This window comes from Lonchura striata, chromosome 1A (genome assembly GCF_050655825.1).
Source record: "Lonchura striata isolate lonStrDom1 chromosome 1A, ASM5065582v1, whole genome shotgun sequence".
Lineage (NCBI taxonomy): Eukaryota > Metazoa > Chordata > Aves > Passeriformes > Estrildidae > Lonchura > Lonchura striata.
This window is the reverse complement of record NC_140741.1, coordinates 26,462,615-26,479,770: the sequence shown is the minus strand read 5'-3', so window position 1 is coordinate 26,479,770 and position 17,156 is coordinate 26,462,615. Positions and strand designations below refer to the sequence as shown.

Below are 17,156 nucleotides of genomic sequence, written 5' to 3'. Positions count from 1 at the left end.
TGTAGCGTTAAGAAGCAGACATTCTTTATTTGGCTGGATGCACAAGGGGGTATCTCCTTCAAAATATCATGCATGCTGAGTACAAAAAAAGCTCCTATTTATGTACTATATTTTACATACATGCTCATTGATTTTCCCAGTATAAACATACATATGATCTTAAGTTCCCCAAAACCATTAACATATTTTCCCTCTCCTTTATGTATGTGTTCTTCTGTCCTGGGAGTCACGTGGTGGTCCCTTGTGGTTGGTGACCCCAAAGTTATACCTGACTGCCTGGTGAACTGGTAAAAGTTGGCAAAACTGGGCTGGTTGCTTTCGAGTTCTTCTTCCTACAGAATAAACATTGTGCAGTTCCATAGTCAGTGGCTTTTGAAGAATAACCATTGTATTTGCCACCAGGAGCAAACTATTTTTCTTCTGGCAATGCCAGGTAAAGAGCAGACTGCATTTAGGGAGAGCTGAAGAGGTGATGGGCACTGAGAGTACAGAGAAGCAAGGTCAGCCCTAGAGCGATGATCTGCCCTTAGATGATCCAGCTTTGGAGGGCATAGGCTGCCATCTCATGGTGGAACCTTGAGGAAGTCCCCAAATGGCATATACCACATATAGGCAACCTGGTGCCTTGACTTATAAACATGAGAAGTGGTCTACCTTAAAAGATGAACAGAAAGGAGAAATGTCTACAGCAAAGACACGCCAGCCAGTTGAATGCATGGCTGGCCGTTCTCTAGTTCTTCAAAAAATCTTGGGGACTGATTTCCTGCCTGTGCTGGTAATGGTTAGAGACCACTTACTGCTCAAAACCCTCCTCTTTCTTTTCAGAGCTCTGGGATTCTGGGCAGGATGATAAGACTTACCTGGGAGAAAAAATTGGAACATTTCTTTCCTGCACCTCGCATTCCTCAAGGTTCTCCTGGTGCTTCTGCACCCTGGTGGGAGGTAACAAGTGTAGAGAAGAAGACAATGAAACATGAGTTGGAGGCAGCATTTCTTTTCTTCTCCTTAAGCTTTACTATAAATAAACAGTCTCTGGACTTAGAGGACCAGGTGGGCAAAACTGTTCCGTGTGTTTAGGGGAGATATGTGTTTAGGTATAGATATGGCTCTCCTGAGAATACACAATGTCTTTGAGTTGAGTCGATCTCTGTATGGAGTCATGTTTGGCTGATACAGGAGGTGAAGGCATCTCTCAGTCCAGGATGGGGGCAGGAAGCAGACAGAGGTCAGGGGATCTCCAGTGTGTGAGCACTGTGGTTGTAAAGAGTATGGGCAATACTAGGAACTGACTTACCCTGTGGGAAGTGGTAGAGTATTTGGTGAACAAATGAGGTGTCTGCATGTGCACAAAGGTAGCTGTAAGCAAAACTTTGTTCCCTGGACTGCACATGTTTGGGGATGGCTGAAGAGGACCAGAGACCAAGGAGTCAGGACTGGTGGGGTGCCAGTCCTGGGCACTGATGCTCATCTGCGGAGGGTGTGCACATATGTGCAGGGCTACCTGCGGGGGTATGCATGTGTGTCAGTGTACACTAACACAGATGAGGGAGTGTGTTTATGTAATTACAGGATGTTTAATTGCAGATACAAGTGTTTGGATAAGAGTTGGAGAGCAAGTGTGCTGCTGTGGAGTTGGATGAGTGCTTACTTCTGCACACTGTAGGTGGGCCCATCTGAGTGTGCAGGCTAGAGGAGCAGCACTGTACAAGGGTGGGTGGGATGAAGGTCTCCCTCTCCACTTTGGCTTCATTCCTGCAGCTCTGCTAAAATATCCATCCCCACACTTTTAGCTTCTATTGAATGCTATTGCTAAGTTACAGCCACCGAAATGACCCTCATACCACAGCCCTTTGGGCAGTTTTCTCTACAAACAATTTTGAGAAATGGGGAGGAGGGACCCACCAGAAGTATACATGCCTCCTGAGGTCAGAAGGTGTTGCAGGAGGTGACTTGTGGAGCATCAATTATGGGAGCTGGCTGGGTAATGGAAAGATGTCTCACAGATCACTTGAGAAAAGGTAAGAGAAGGTAAGGGGTGGCATGGGGTTGGGTGTGCTGGGACAGAAGCCAAAAGACCTGGACTGGGAAGCAGAACAGTCTTCAGTAGCTGAGGATCGTGGGAACAGAACTACTTTATGAGGAAGCAAAAGTCAAGGTCATGCAAAGGCAATGTGAGAAGACATGAAGGCCTGGCAAGCCTAAGAACTGCAGTGCAGGACATCCGACTTTAGATAAGGATTGTCACAGGGTGTCAGATGAACAGACATCTCCTAGCCAGGTTAGATAGCAGAGGAAGGGTAGGCAGGGACTGCAGGCACAACCAACCAAAACACATTCAACTGTGCCCTCAGCCACTGCTACTGCCATCACCCCCATGACAAAGATTGTCCCCCTGAAATCCTACATCCTCATGTTTCCTCTTTAAGCCTGGGATGTTGGTGCCAAGCTGTCCATGCCTGCAGGCTCAGCCTCGGGAGCTGAGCTGCCTGCCAGACCACACAGGAACTGCTCAGCTGCCCTTACAGCACTCCCCTGAGCATCGACAGTCAGACACCCAGGAGTGCAGGCTCAGCTCATGTGGAAAAGAAAGAGCGTGGTGGCCAGTTGCTATCTTCTGCTATGTCTTTACATCTTTTTCCCCTTCAATCAAGGCATCAGCTTCCCACACCATGGGCCCCAGTCAGAAAAGCAGCCAAACTATTCATGGGCGTGGGATAAAGTTTGTTGGACTAAAAAAAGCCTCTGTTTTAGTTTCTTGGGGAGCTCCCACAATATTCACTGGATGAAACACAACCAAGAAATCCTGGCAGAATAAGGATGGACTGCCAAAGCTTTTGCCTCTATAAGGGGCAGCAAGTGGTGGAAAGATTAAAATGGTCAGATAGATGGACAACACAGCACTTTAAACTCCGGTCTGTGTTGCTCCTCTTGCAGAGAAGAGCAGAGCCAGGTGAATGCTGGACTCCCCTGGCAGAGCAATCCCAGTAGGACAGAGCAGAGACTGTATTATCTGAGGAGCTTGTAGCACTGCTTGTGGTTGATGACCAGGCACTGAAGAAGATGTGATTGTGATCAAGGACCTTGCAGGAAGCAGCTCAGGAGGATGGGGGGCAGATAGAGGATGGGTTTCCTTATCCATGGAGTGGCAGCCCAGCTGCCGTGGGGAGATGGGGGGAGTTCCCCAGCTGCCAATATATTTAACATAGACAGTCTCCTTCACCACTAAATGGAGCTAAGACTTCATTTCACATGCCTTTGCAGCTCCATCTGCTGCAAATCACCATTCAAAAAACTCCTTCAACTGGCTGGCTCCTTAAAATACCAACATTCCTTAAGAGCCCAAGTACTGCAATGCCAGCACCAAGCAAGTGTGCCAAGGAGACATAATTTTGACACATGGAATCTGGGCTCCCACCAAGGCAGCTCTGCAGGCCTGTGTGCTGGGGCAAACAAAATGTGTTCCAGAGAGATCTGAAAAAAAAAATAATCTTTAGATGAAATAGTGGTTTAAAAGAAAAGAGACACAAGCATCACATTTTTCTATGTTGTGTTTTCTTCACCCCCTTAGGCTGTATCCTGTTTTGCAGTGACAAATTGGGGAAATAAAAAATGAAGATTAACAGAAAATAAGACTGGGGGAGGGGAAGGAAAAGGTATTGTTCAAAATTCATGAAGAGAAAACAAATACCACAAAATTCTTCAAATTATCACCACTGATTTAAAGGTTGGTTTTCATAGGAACAGGCATTTGGAATGATGATCAGGAGGTCGCTGCCTCCTGACCCCTGCTCTTTCCTCAGCACTGTCTCCCTGTTGGTGAATCCCCAGAGTTTTCTGTGGTAATGGCATTAATCTGACTGCCCTTGTGATCCCTCTCCTTAACGATGCTGTGGTTGACTCTGGGCAACCCAGAAGCCATGGGGACCATGTGCTAAATGAAAGTCTGGATGTGTTCAGGGGGGATTTGCTCCAGTCAGCTATGGAAAAGAGCTTTTCTATTCTGGGTGCAGAGACACAGAGATAAGGGCACCATCAAGCCCTGTGCTGCACAAAAGGTTTCATTCTTGTCACGTAGTGATCAGAGCTGCAAGACTAGAAAGGGCTGCAATGATTTCAGCAGCATTGTGCAATCCTCTTCCCAGCAAACGTGTGATTACAGATGGGGTGATAGAGACACAGGGAACCCATTCTGTCAGAGTGTCTGTGCACACACAACAGAGCATACAAGAGCGGAGATAAACATTTGTGTGTGCTGTGTATGCATGCATGCAAATGAGTGTTTATTGCATGATTGCATGTGTGTGTGTGTGCATGTATGTGGATGTGTGTAAACACACAGACATATTCATGCCATGCATGGATTCAAGCAAAGGGCTATGCATGCAGGTGCCCACACACCCAGACCTGTGTGTACCGCTCAGCCTAACCTCAAACACCAAGAACATGGCACATTCAGCTTAATGCATGCAGGCTCAGGCTGGGAGAGGGCAGCTGCACCTTGCCAAGAGCCCTCCACACACACACACACACACACACACACACACACACACGCACGCACACACACACACACACACACACACACACACACACGCACACACACACCAAGCCTGGGGCAGCTGCTGACCTGGTCAGTGAGACCTTTTTGCCCTGCAGTGGATCTTCATGAGGAAAACTGGAAGGGTGGTGAATTTGTGATGGCAGAGGGGATCCAGTGTGGAGAACCGAGGGTGTGTTTCCAGGCTGTTACCAACACAGCCCACACATAATGTCATTTGAAGCTGTTGTTAGGGCGCTGCTGTATTTGTCATCAGCAGGGAATCACAGCAGCTCAGATCAGGCAACAGCAAAACTGTCCAGGCTATGTTCTGCTTTCTGCTGTTGTATAGGGCTGTGGAACAAGGGGGTGTGTGGAGTGGGCAGGAAACACCGTTGTAATGGAGTAGCCTCTAGAGAAAAGAGACAGGGAAATACAAAAAGGGGAAACACCTTTAAAAAGAAGATGCTCCTAGCTCTCCTGAGGATCCGACAGAGAATTGAAATGCTTTATCTGCTCGAACGAGTGGAAAATATGCAAATATTTGCTCATGAAAAATTGCTGTTCTTTGCCTTCCCAAGCATAAACTATGCAAACGCTACACACCACGCAGCCGGCTCACGCAGATCTCACACTCAGCACGTCATGCACAAACAGCCACACGCGCACACCCAGTGCGTCAGTGCAGCCGGGCCAGGACACGTGCCTGGGCCGCAGCACCGCAGCCCTCTCTCCATGACAAACAGGGCTGCGGGGCACGGCAGTACGGATGCAAACAGTGCCTGGGGAGGCAGTGCCCCGCCGCGGCTCCCCGCGGTGCTCTGGAGCCGCAGCGGCTGCGGAGCTGCGGGCGGAGGGGACGGGAGAGCCCATCCCGGTCCTGCCTTGCTCTCGGGCACGCGGGACACCGCCGGGGGACACGCAGGGGGCGGGAGGGGCAGCGCGGGGTGGCGCCGAGCGGCGCGGGGGACGCGGGGATCGCGGGGATCGCGGGGGACGCGGGGATCGTGGGGATCGCGGGGATGGTGGGGATCGCGGGGGACGCGGTGGACGCGGGGGACGCAAGGATCGCGGGGGACACGGGGATCGCGGGGGACGCGGGGATGGCGGGGGACGCGGGGATGGCGGGGGACGCGGGGATCGCGGAGGACGCGGGCGCTGCGCGGCGCGTCCTGCAGAGGGGGATCGGACACCGGCCGGCAGCCGGGGATCGCGGCCGGGCTCCTGCCCTTCTCACGGGGTAAGCACTGTGCTGCCAAGCGGCGCTGGAGCCCCTCCGTGCTAGCCCCCCGCGGGTCAGACATCCAGAGGGACCTGCGCGGGCATGAGAGGTGTGCACTCGCAGCACAGAGAGACGCTTGTGTCCTGGGCTGCATCAAAAGAGACGTGGCCAGAAAGTCGAGGGAGGTGATCCTGCCCCTCTACTCCTCTCTGGTGATACTCCATCTGGGGCCCCCAGTATATGAAAGACATAGACCTGTTGGAGCAGGTCCGAGACGACAGTGATGAAGATAATCAGAGGGCTGGAGTATCTGTCCTATGAAGACAAATTGAGAGAAATGGGGCTGTTAGCCTGGAGAAGAGAAGGCTCCATGGAGATCTTATAGTCCCTTCCAGCACCTAACAGGAGACTCCAGGAAAGCTGGAGAGGGACTTTTCACAAAGGCATATAATGATAGGACAAAGGGGAATGGCTTTAAAATAAAGGAGGTCAGGGTTAAGGAAATGAGGATAGTGAGACACTGGCACAGGTTGCCCAAAGACACTGTGACTGCCCCATCCCTGGCAGCATTCAAGGCCAGGCTTTCAGCAATCTGATCCACTGGAATATGTCCATGTCAGGGGGCTTGGAATTAGATGATCTTGAATTAGATGATCTTGAAGGCTGTTTCCAACTCAAACTACTGTCATGTCAGTCTGGTTCCCGTAGTGGAAAGCACCCCTCACAGATACAAGAGTTTGTGAGCTCTAAACACCAGCTTCCTTGCCCATCCACCTGTCCACTCATGCCCCATCACCCTCCACAAAGTTTTTGTTTCTTTGGTGAGAAAGCTCATGGCTATCTCTGAAGAAAGTTTTCTCACCAAACTGCTGAGCACCTGTCTCAGCACTCCTTGTGAGAGCTGATATGCCCTGAGTAGTGATCTACTGTTAAGTGATACAAGCAGGTCTGGGAGTGTGCATAGGAGAGGATGGCAAAGGAGTAAAATTTTCGGGGTCTACACTGGAGTGGATGGGAGGAGGGGGCCTTCAGGTGCATGCAGATGCAGAGAACCAGAAAGCAGCAGGCTTGTCTGAAGGTTATTTTTAAGAACTGATTCAAACAGGCTGCAATGCCACATCGTTTATCCCACCCAGCCAAGCTGCTGGATCTAGATGTTCACAAGGCAGCAAACTCTTTCTGGTTGCAGTAGGGATAGTCCTTGTAATTATACATCAGAGTTTGGGGGGATACCAGCACAGTTCCTTGGACTCACAGGCAGAATCACAAGGCAAAGGTAAGAGATGGGACACCCAAATTGGGAAAGCTGCTGGTGGGGAGAGGGGCAGCCTGAGTGATGCTGTGAGGCATCTCCAGCTGATGCAGCTTGTGAGCCAGCGTCTGATTCCCTCTCTGCTCAGCTGTGTCACACAAGGACTGGCTGTGGGGGCACTGGGAAGTAGAAGACAAGCTCACACTTTCAAGCTCAGTACTGGAGACTGCCAGGTCTAGCAACAGCTTTGCTCAAGCAACGAGTGCAGGTGAACAGTTCTTCCAGCTGCTCCTCAGCCACGTGGCATTTCAGCAATGCACAGCAAAAAAATAAAAAAGCAGAGGCTCTGCCAGGCCTTGATCTCTGTGTGAGACAGGCCAGGCCGCCAAGCAGCACACAGCAGAAATCCCTGCTGGCAGAAGTGCCTTCAAACTCAGCAGCAGCCTGCATAAAGCCAGGGAACGTGTCATTTCTGCTTGGTCCAGGCCCCACATGGGCAGAAGCCTAAAGAGAAATGCAGCCATGCAACTGACATCTAATAGTCTGCCCATCCTTAGAGATGTAGAAAATATTCTGGGCCACTGATTTTGAACCAGGCTGGCTCTTGAGTAACAAGGGCTGAGTGTTTCACAAGCCCTGTGCACAGACATGGAGTCCACAGGCTAGAAAAGATTCATCTAATCAGAGAATCACAGGATAGTTTGGGTTTGAAAGAACCTTTAAAGGTCATTTATTCTTCCCAGCCTCTAATTCTGCCTGGCCAGAGATGATCAGCTATTCTGGTACAGCAGTGACAGCTGCTGTTACAGGATAACCTGAGGGCACCACAAATTACTGAAGCAAAAAACCACATTGCCACCTTTTAATGTTTCGGGTGTACCCCTCCCCATTTACAGGCACTATGGAAGGGCAAGGCAAAGGTACCCAGGAGCAGCCAGGCTGCAATGGAGAGGAGGCAAGTGCAGAGAGCAGTGCTGCTGATCCCTTCCCAGCTCTTGAAACACGTGTGAGCTCTCTCTCCAAGGGTAGTAACAGCAGTAGCCAAAAGCCTGAACTTTGCTTCCAGAAGGAATCAGCTGTTGAACTGAGCAAATTGTGATGCTGGGTGGGTGGAAGAAGGGAGGGAGGAAGGGAGGGAAGAAGGGAGAGAGGGAGGGAGAGCCAAGCCTGACACGGACCAGAGCAAGAGGGGAGGCACTCACAAAGGCCTTGGAGGCAGGATGAAAAAGACAGTAATTACATAAGAGCACTTGGCGAGCATCTGGCTGGAGTCAGCCGGCCCCGCCGGCCCTCCCTCCCGCGCTGCTAACCAGGAGCAGCTGAGGATACGGGATACCGATAACTCAGCGCCGGACCCCTGCGGAGGGGAGCGGAGGTAAGAGGTGCTCCGCTTCCCCTCCTGCCTTGTGATGCTCTAGATTAGGGGCAGAGGAGTGGGGAGCATGGGGAAGGAAAGGCAGCTGTGGAGGAGAAGCAGCCAGGAAGGGGAAGAGAAGCAGATCTTCCTCTGGCTCTTGGTCAGATGATACCCCTTCACTTTGGAGGTTTGGTGAGGGAGGAGCTGTGAAGGGTGAGTGTTTGTGTGTGGACGTGTGCTGTGTATATGCAACAGGGCAGATGATCCACATGTGCCACAGGGGAGCTGAGCTGTACACAGGGGTTAGAGAGGAGAGAAAGCATCAATTTCTTTCTCCATACCTGTGCTAGAGGGGGGTAATAGGATCGATGTAGCCACTGAGGTAGAGACAATCTTTGTCCCCCTACTTTGCCAGTGTTGTGGTGGGTACAAGAAAAGGGAGGAAATGGAGGAGGAGGAGGAGGAGAAAACAGCTTCTTTTGAGTGAGGATCATTGCAATATAATCTGGACAGTGCTTGCCTGGGCTGCCTCCAAGGCAAAGTGTGTGATGAGGGAGAGAGAAGATTGTTTGGTATACAAAGTGCTCTCAGGCTTGAGCTGCACTTTAAAGCATGTCTGGCAGAGGTTTACTGGATAGAATTCTCAAAATCTCCTGTAAATGTGATTGCCCTGGCAAAATATTGCTGGTACACACTGTTCCCTTTGGGGAGCAGGGCAATATTACCCCAGCAAAAGTGTCTTTACTGGCATAAACTTCTGCCCAGCTGGGCAATGCCACCAGAGCACGTCTTTGTTTGCTGGCTCCTGGCAGGTCCCTATTCAGCCCAGCTGAGACATTAAATACAAAGTCCTGCTCGCTCCCCACTGTGAGCTGTTCTTGCAGTCAGATGAGATACAGGCAAAGGGCCCAGCTGATGAGATCCCCCATGAAGAACATCTGCTTGGCTGTGAGCAGCTCAGGAGTGCAGATGGAAATGTGGGACGGAAATGAGGACAATGGCCTCCCTGCTACCTGTTTCCCTTGGAAAGGTGAAAGAGGCCAGGCATAAGGCCAAGAACCCCAAGTGGGTAATGTCATGTTTGGAAATAAGCCAGGCAGGAAAACCTGAGCAAGGCACTGCAGAAGCTTTTCTGGGACAGAGAGGGACTTTGTCTTCCATATCAGTTTCCAAGTTTTCATGCACCCCAGAAAATCTTCTTGCCTTTAATAGTACTGTCAGCTGCCAAAATTTCCACCAGCAGGAGCCAGGAGTAGACAATACAACTCATCACAAAACCCCTCTTCTGTCAGCTGGTAAGGCTTCATTAGCAAGAAGTATTGCCCTAACCTTTCCCCCCCACCCCCTCCCCCCTATTTCCCAAACAGGGAAACTGAGGCACAGGCAAACGTGGACAACTTGCAATGGATTTCATTGCACGTCAGTGCTGGAGCCTGGTAAGGAACTCATGCACTCAGCAGTGCATTTCTCCGTCCTCTTCCTGCCCTGGTTGGAAGGCATGTTCACTCCATGTTCATTGAGCTCCAGGCTGACAGGCAGCCTGAGAATATCTCCAGGCCTCCCAGCCCCCATTCTTCCCTTCCCCCTCAGCTCACAGTGCATATTTTCCCAGAGTTTTCCGCTTGCTTCTCCAGTGGTTCTGGGGTCCTGCCAAACGCCAGCCACTCTCTGGGAAGCAGGGCCTCCCGTTCCTAAACCAAACAAATGGGAGAAGGGAAACAGGAAAAAAAAAAGTCCCAGCACACGTAGACACACTCAAAACCCGATTCCCCTTAGAAACCTTGGAGCCTTCTGCAGCTCCTCTTGGAAATTGCAGGAGGCACAGTGCTGACTTGGCATTTCTGACCCCTGCAGAACAGAGATATGTCCATGCTTCCTCCTGCCTTCAAAGACCTGTATGTGCACACCCCCCCATACCCCCCCACCCCACACATACCCAGAGTATAAACACCCAGGTCAGTTTTGGTGCAGGATAGAATCTTCTAATCCTCTTCCCAACCGACTCTGCTGTGTGAGAAAAATTTCCCATCCCTCCTACCCTGCATTCTTCTCCCCTCGAAAATGCCCTTCATTCCAATGCTCTGGTGCATCCACATCATGCTTACCCCAAAGGCACAAGCTTGTCAGCTTGGCGCCAAGCTGGGGACAATGGTCACAGCCAGGGTTTGTTTCCAGATCCCCAGTTTTCCTGGCAGGCTGCTCCCAGCAGCCAGGCACACCCCTCCCATCCAAAAAGCTCAGCCTGGGACCTAAACATGGGATGTGACCGGGGGATGACACGTGCTGGAGCACAAGGCTTGGGGCTCTGCCCAGACAGAGGGGATGACCAGAGAGGAAAAAAACTGATGCCTCTCCCAGTTGGCGGCTGCTCCTGCTAGAAATATCATGCCTGGGGCAAGAGGCCACAGTGATGTGCAGGAAAAACAATGCAGGAGAGAATGAAAGAAAAGAGAGAGAAAGAAAAGTTTGGGGACTATAAGGGGGTCAGGCACAGCTGGGGAGAGAGCATGGCCAAGCATGGCCATGGGACAAGGGACTAGCACAAAGGACTGAGGGCAGAATTCTGTAGCATACTGCCTGAAGGAAAGTGTGTCTCTTGCACCAATGCACCTTACCTTGTGCATCCTGGGGTGCCAAGGGTGGGACACGATCCTGCTGCTGTCCACCCCTTGCACAGGGCACAGCCTGTGCTGCCTGCATTTTTTGCTGGCTGGAAGCGAAAAGGCAGAGAACAAAACCAAACTAACAACATGTACAAGGAAAAGGCGCTTCCTAGGAAAGAGTTAAAAAGACGCTGAAACCCAAGCCGGTTTAGGATGGAGAGCACCCAAAGCCAGGGAGGGAGAGGAGAGGGGAGGGAGCCGGTCCAAGCCTGGCTCGAGCACCCAGCCAGCGCCGAGCAGTGCCTGTGCCAAGGGCCGGCTTCCTTAAAGCCATGGGCGCGGGGGCCTGCCCTGCCGGCGGAGGGGAGCCGGCGGGCAGGGGCTGGGAAGCGGAGAGGGGAGCCTCCGGCCCCCGGGGTGAGCAGCTGCGCCGTGCCGGGGCAGGCAGCGGGATGGGGGACACGGGCTGCGAGAGGGGCTTTCTCAGCTGCTTGGCGTGTCTGTCTTTCGTAAGCATACTTCTCTGCAGCCTGCAGAGCTTCACGTCCTTCAGCCTCGGCAGCGAAGCAGCTCCCCTCTGGTCTGCCCAAAGGCTGCGCTGGGGAGTCGGCTGTCCCCTTGGGAAGGTGCTGGGGCTTGCCTGAGAACACACTGGGCATGGGTGGGAGGGGACCGAGCTGCCAGGACGGGTGGGATTTGGTGAGGGAAAGGAGGGGGCTGAAGTTCCCAGCCCGCAGGAGAAGAGGCATCTCTTCTGGGACATGGGGATTTTGGGGTTAGATTCCTATAAAGAGTTGATATGCAGTGATAGGAGAGCTGGAGAATTTTTTTACAGCACTTCCCACAGATTGAGCAGCCTACCAAAGCATGCTTTTGCTCAAGAGCTGTTGAGGTTGGACTCAATGACCCTAGAGGTCTTTTTCAATCTTAACAATTCTATGATTCTGTCTCCTTCCTCTATCCCAGCCTGGGGACTGAATATTCTAGTGGCTTAAATGGTTTGCCTAGTCAGCATCAAGCCTTGGCCAAGGGTCAGCACTGAGTCTCCGCTGGCCTCGGCAGAAGGGCGTGGGGCATCCTCTTGGGCCATGCGGTTGCAGCCCAGATTGCAGCCTTGATCAGCACGTAAGCTCCCTCCACAGGACAGTGCCATTTCATCCCCCCCCAGCTCCAGCCACAGAAAGATGTTTTATCATGATCTCTGTTCCATCCTTTATGTCCTCCCCCTTCTTATACCTCACTTTTGGCACTTCCTTGTATCTTCCCAGGTCACCATGGATATAACTTACCTGCGCACATCCCTGACCTTCCTTTTTCTCCCTCTTGTTGTGTTTGGGGCACCCGCTGATGAACCCAACCTCACAGAACCAGGCCCTGGTGCTTGCAAGCGCTGTTGTGACTCACTGGACTCTTCTTCAGATACCCCACCAGTCCCTCCCAGCCACCACCACTTTCCCTACCCAGTGCCAGAGGTCCGTCCCTATATCAACATCACCATTCTGAAGGGTAAGTCTGCCCCGGGGTGCCAAGGCTGGCTCAGGGACTGATGGCATTGCAGTGGAGGTGACAGCTGGATTGCTGGCATGCTGGTTGTGCTAGCAGACCACCAGGAGCCATCCTGGAGGATAAGTGACCACACACACTGTGCCCAGGGTTTAGGTGTTTTGTGCTCTGATGAGGAGAAGCCTTGGTGGATGGAAGTCAGTGCTTTCTCTGCTGTGGTCTCTGTGTCTCAGGATGCTGCCTGCTACTAACTCTTCCTCCTTGCTAACACAGGAGTGGCACTGACAGTCTCTTGCCAAGCTGGAAGGACACATTCCTTTTCTCAGACTCACAGAGCCCTGTAGTGCCTGAGGGAAAGAACACTCCTTATCAACTGCAAAATAAGCATGTTTGGAGGACATTGGCACCCAGGGAGGTTGTGGGGAAACCTTATCCAGGTCTGTGGGTCATGTGCATTTGGGAGCCAGAGGAGGGGAACGGGAAGCAGCAGTTACTTGCAAGCACCTCCAGGTTAAACTGGCAGTAGCCCCCCAGCTCATTCCACCCTGCAGTGACTGACCTGGCTAACGGGAAAGGGTTCCCTATTTTTGATCAGCTCTTCCCTTCAGGACTCCTCTTTTAGCCTTTGCTGTGGGCAAAAGCCTGCTCCCAGCTGGATGCTCCCACAAGCTTCTTGTAGCTCTATGGTTCATCTGGGCTAACTGGGAAGATGCTCTCCCTTCCCTGCCCTGCCTGGAAGTAGCTGCAGTCCATCAAAGTTCAGAAGGGCAGAGAGAGGCCTAGACTAGAGTGGGGTGTTGTAGGGGGCCTTCAATACCAGGGGATGGAGAGGAGGAAAAGAACAAGATACAGATTTTCAATGCTGTCACTTAGTGCTGAAGGCTGCTCTGAGTCCCATTTCTTCTCTGTATACACAGAGTACATTCTGGTGCTGGTCTCTCTGTGTATTGATGCCTGCCCAAGTGTGTGATGGGCAGTGCATACACTCTACGTTAGAACTGCAGTATTAATTATGTGAGATGCTCAAAGCATGCCAATATTGTGGAAGCACCATCCTTCTAAGTTGCAGTGCTCCATCTACCCAGTCCAGCTTGGATCTTTTCCCTCTGACCCACCCTGTTGTCCTTCCCTAATCATATTCCTCCACAGGTGTTAGCAGTTCTTCCCCTCCTCCAGCCTACAGCAAGACCAGTGTGGATCCTGTATGGAAAACTGGGTCATAGGAGTGGTGCGTGGATGGAAAGGCTGTGCTGGAGGTAAAGGAGTATGAGGGAGGAAGAAGAGGTCAAGAGCCTCAGTGCTACTTTGGACTGCTGGGCTCCCTCTGAGGCTGAAGTCTCCTAGGGAGATATCCTGGTGCTTCCAGCAGAACCGTATCATTTGGTGAACAGGGGATTCATTGGGGAAGAGACTCCAGTCACTCCCAGAGTTCTGCTAGCTCCTTTCCCATGAAGAGCAGTGGTATTGTGGCCCTCAGAAGTGTTCCTTCTTCTGGCGTTTCCCCATTCTTGTGCAATCCTCTGCCTCCTCATTAGGCTTTCTCACCACCACTTCCACATCTTCTGGTATCACACAGGAGTTGTATCCTCTGCTTCCTCCTGTAGGAGAGAAAGGAGACCGGGGAGAACCTGGGATGCCAGGGAAATGGGGCAAAGAAGGACCACGAGGCGAGCGGGGTGCCCAGGGCCAGAAAGGCAATAAAGGACAGATGGGCGCAGCAGGAGACCCCTGCAAGCATCAGTACGCTGCATTCTCCGTTGGTCGCAAGAAAGCGCTGCACAGCAGCGAGGGCTTCCAGGTCTTGATCTTTGACACCGTCTTCGTCAACCTCTACAGCCACTTCGACATGTTCAACGGCAAGTTCTACTGCTCAGTGGGTGGACTTTACTATTTCAGCCTCAATGTCCACACCTGGAACTTCAAGGAGACCTACATGCACATCATGCGCAACGAAGAAGAGGCGGTCATCCTGTATGCCCAGCCCAGCGACCGCAGCATCATGCAGAGCCAGAGCCTCATGCTGGAGCTCCAGGAAAATGATGAGATCTGGGTGAGGCTCTACAAGCGGGAGAGGGAGAATGCCATTTACAGTGATGATGTTGATGTGTACATCACCTTCAGTGGGTACTTGGTCAAGCCCAGCATTGAATAACTCCTCTTCCTTAGGGCCTCTTAGGCCTTTTCCTTTTTCCTCTCTCTCTCTTTCTCTCTCTCTCTCTCTCTCCCTCTCTTTACTGCCCGTAGCCACTGCAAATTCACTTGGAAATGGGCCTGTCAAATCTCAGGCACTGAGTGTGAAACTTGCCACACTGGCTCCCCCCTCACGCTCTCTTGTAGCCAGACCTGTATCTGTCCACTTTACATCATGGCACTACCACCTCTTGCCCCTCACCTCATAACCCCAACTTAAGTTATTGGTTTCTACTCTATCTACCAGCAATCTGCCTCTGGCATTAGGGTTCTAGAGCAAGAGGAAAGCTAAAATGCTGTTCCTGGGCCTGTGTCCCTCCTTGGGGCTTCATACACAAAGGACTCCTGTGGACAGGGCTAGAAAGTCCCCACTGCTGAGGTACATCCTGTCTCCTCTCCATCCCAACTAGACATACCAGTTTTGCAGACTGAAACAAGGTCTTAATGTCACCTCTGATGTCTGTAGTCTGGAGAGCAGACTGGGGCCTGATAGTTTCCTGTAGCACAAGGAAGAGGTAGGAGCACTGGGAAAGGATATTCCAAAAATATATATTCCAAAAAGGGAACTGTTGGCCTTCTAAACTGGCTTTCCATAGACACTCTTGTGTGTCACAGACTCCAGGCTGGCCATCAAACCTATGGCTGGTGGGATTGTCCTCTGTGCCAGCTCTAGCTCTTCAAAGGGATGACGGGCCAGACACTTGGCCAGACCCTTCATGGGCCTCTGCCTTTGATTCAGTAGAGGTGACCATTCTGTTCTCACTAGGGATCACCAGTACAGAATGAGAGACAGGGAGGGAAACCTTGAAAACCCCCTCCCACACCTCCCCTGGGATGCCACTCAGTCTTGGCTCGTCAGCTATGGGAAGCTAGGCCAGAGAGTGAACCTGAATCTGCTCTTCTTTGGCAGAGGTGCCATTTCATTGTCCCCCTGAAGGTGGTTCTCCCACACTGCTATTGAAGGACCAGTGTTTCAGGGCCTGAGCTCGAGGCTGTAGGGGCAATTGCAGTTAAATCAATTCCAAACGTGGACAGGCTGCCACTTTTTTACGTCTGTGATGGAACAGAGAGAGGTGAGACAACAGCACCTTGCCCAAGGGTTAAAAGCTTCCCTGCTGTATGCTCCATGCCCTTTTCTGGCAATCTCATCAGAGTAACTGAGAAAAGCATGTGGCTAAAACAAACCCTCGCTCCTTTTTGTCAGGTTGGAGATGTCGCAGTGAGAAAGGAATGCCAGTGGTAGGGTTTTCTAGTACTATTTATATTGGTCTTACACTGCTCCCACTTGCATCCCTCTGGAGGGGATGCTGCAGTCCTGGGGGAAGCAGGTGAGGCTGGCTCAGCACTTTAGGAAGCCTACTTCCACATGTCATTATGCTCCCTCCCATAAACAGCAGTGCCAAGACTTGTCTCCTTTTTGAGTCTCAGGGCAGGACAAGCAGGAGAAACACAGGTATTCCTCCTCTGCTCATCACTGGTCAGGAAACCTTCAGAGTTACCCAGGTTCTGCTGTCTCATTGATGAGCCATGGTCTCTGTCTATAGCACCTGGGAGTACCAGGGCTCTCCCAGAAGAAATGTGCATCATTATACAAAATTATACCTGGTACACACAGCTCAGGATAGCAAAGGAACAGGGACCAAGGCTAAATACTAAAACTGACCTTGAAAAAATTGCAGGGCATTTTCTCTCTTATCCTGTTTACTTGCTCTCAGTGCTTTTCTAAGGAAGCTGTACAGACTGCAGTGAGTTTCAGGAACTTTGCTCTGGATCCTCCCCACCAGTGTCAATGAGGCAATGGGTATAAAAACAAAGTTTCACTAAGGCAAGGCTGATTTTTTCACCAGGAAGCATGATGAAGGGATCCATAGAAACTAAAGGAGACTGTGGGTTTCTTCCTCTCCCTTAGCAGGTCAAGTATGTGGAATTGTTCAGAGACAGGATTTCAGAGAGCAGAGGAAGCAGAAAGCTGGAAGTGATGCTTGGGACCAAATCCCTTTCTCTCTTCCTCAAAAGGCTGCAAACCCAAATTTAGTCAATTTACAGTTAATAGTGCCCATGCCTCCCTGAAGAGAAGCAAGCCTCTCTAACACTGAATATCTCCATAAACAAGCTTCCTTCTTTCTCCTTTCCTATTTGGTGATTGAATGCTGGTGGCAGGTCTCCTATGCTATCCATGAGCAGCCGGAGGGTGCCTGATGCACGTGAGAGAGGAGGGCTGGGGGACCAAAAGGTGTGTTTAACAGGCTTCTGGTGCTAAACAAGACGGCGTTCCCTTGGTGCTAAATCAGATTTCAGGAGCATTGGGTGCTTTCTGGAAAGTGTAGTAGGCTGAGTTGTGATGTACTCTGGAATTAATGGTGCTTTATGTAACAAAACCAAACAAACTCCAAGAATTTTGTATATATATTTTTTTTTTCAGTGGTATTAAACTTTTTTCCTTGGTTCTTTTGCACTTAAATCTGTTTTTCTCTCCCAACTGATTCCTTCTAGCT

General features: G+C 51.2%; 1 protein-coding gene and 1 long non-coding RNA gene across 6 annotated transcripts; one reads left to right on the top strand and one right to left on the bottom strand.

The window, feature by feature from the left end:
• Positions 1-2: 2 nt before the first annotated feature.
• LOC110483878 (uncharacterized) lies at positions 3-11,017 on the bottom strand. 2 transcript variants are annotated; one of them, XR_002467648.4, is made up of 3 exons: positions 10,981-11,017; positions 861-932; positions 3-332 (listed from the first exon to the last, which is right to left on the bottom strand). It is a non-coding gene; the product is annotated as an uncharacterized LOC110483878 (long non-coding RNA). The 2 variants fall into 2 exon arrangements; XR_014952023.1 differs by lacking the exon at positions 10,981-11,017 and adding an exon at positions 9,961-10,330.
• On the top strand, positions 5,652-17,116 carry C1QTNF6 (C1q and TNF related 6). 4 transcript variants are annotated; one of them, XM_021554095.4, is made up of 4 exons: positions 5,652-8,383; positions 9,733-9,801; positions 12,237-12,474; positions 14,076-17,116. In XM_021554095.4, the coding sequence occupies exons 2-4, from the start codon at positions 9,769-9,771 to the stop codon at positions 14,621-14,623; spliced, it is 819 nt and encodes a 272-aa protein (XP_021409770.2). In that variant the 5' UTR covers positions 5,652-8,383; positions 9,733-9,768; the 3' UTR covers positions 14,624-17,116. The 4 variants fall into 4 exon arrangements, with proteins under 4 accessions (XP_021409770.2, XP_085425372.1, XP_085425373.1 ...); XM_085569246.1 differs by lacking the exon at positions 9,733-9,801; XM_085569247.1 differs by lacking the exons at positions 5,652-8,383; positions 9,733-9,801 and adding an exon at positions 8,390-8,578.
• The last annotated feature ends 40 nt before the right edge of the window (positions 17,117-17,156 follow it).

Excerpts from the sequence above, each read along its gene's own strand:
- C1QTNF6 (XM_085569244.1), top strand. The coding sequence starts at position 11,182 with ATGGAGAGCACCCAAAGCCAGGGAGGGAGAGGAGAGGGGAGGGAGCCG. Across the intron at positions 11,386-12,236 it reads GGGAGCCTCCGGCCCCCGGG|GTCACCATGGATATAACTTA; the intron begins GTGAGCAGCTGC and ends GTATCTTCCCAG. Across the intron at positions 12,475-14,075 it reads CAACATCACCATTCTGAAGG|GAGAGAAAGGAGACCGGGGA; the intron begins GTAAGTCTGCCC and ends TTCCTCCTGTAG.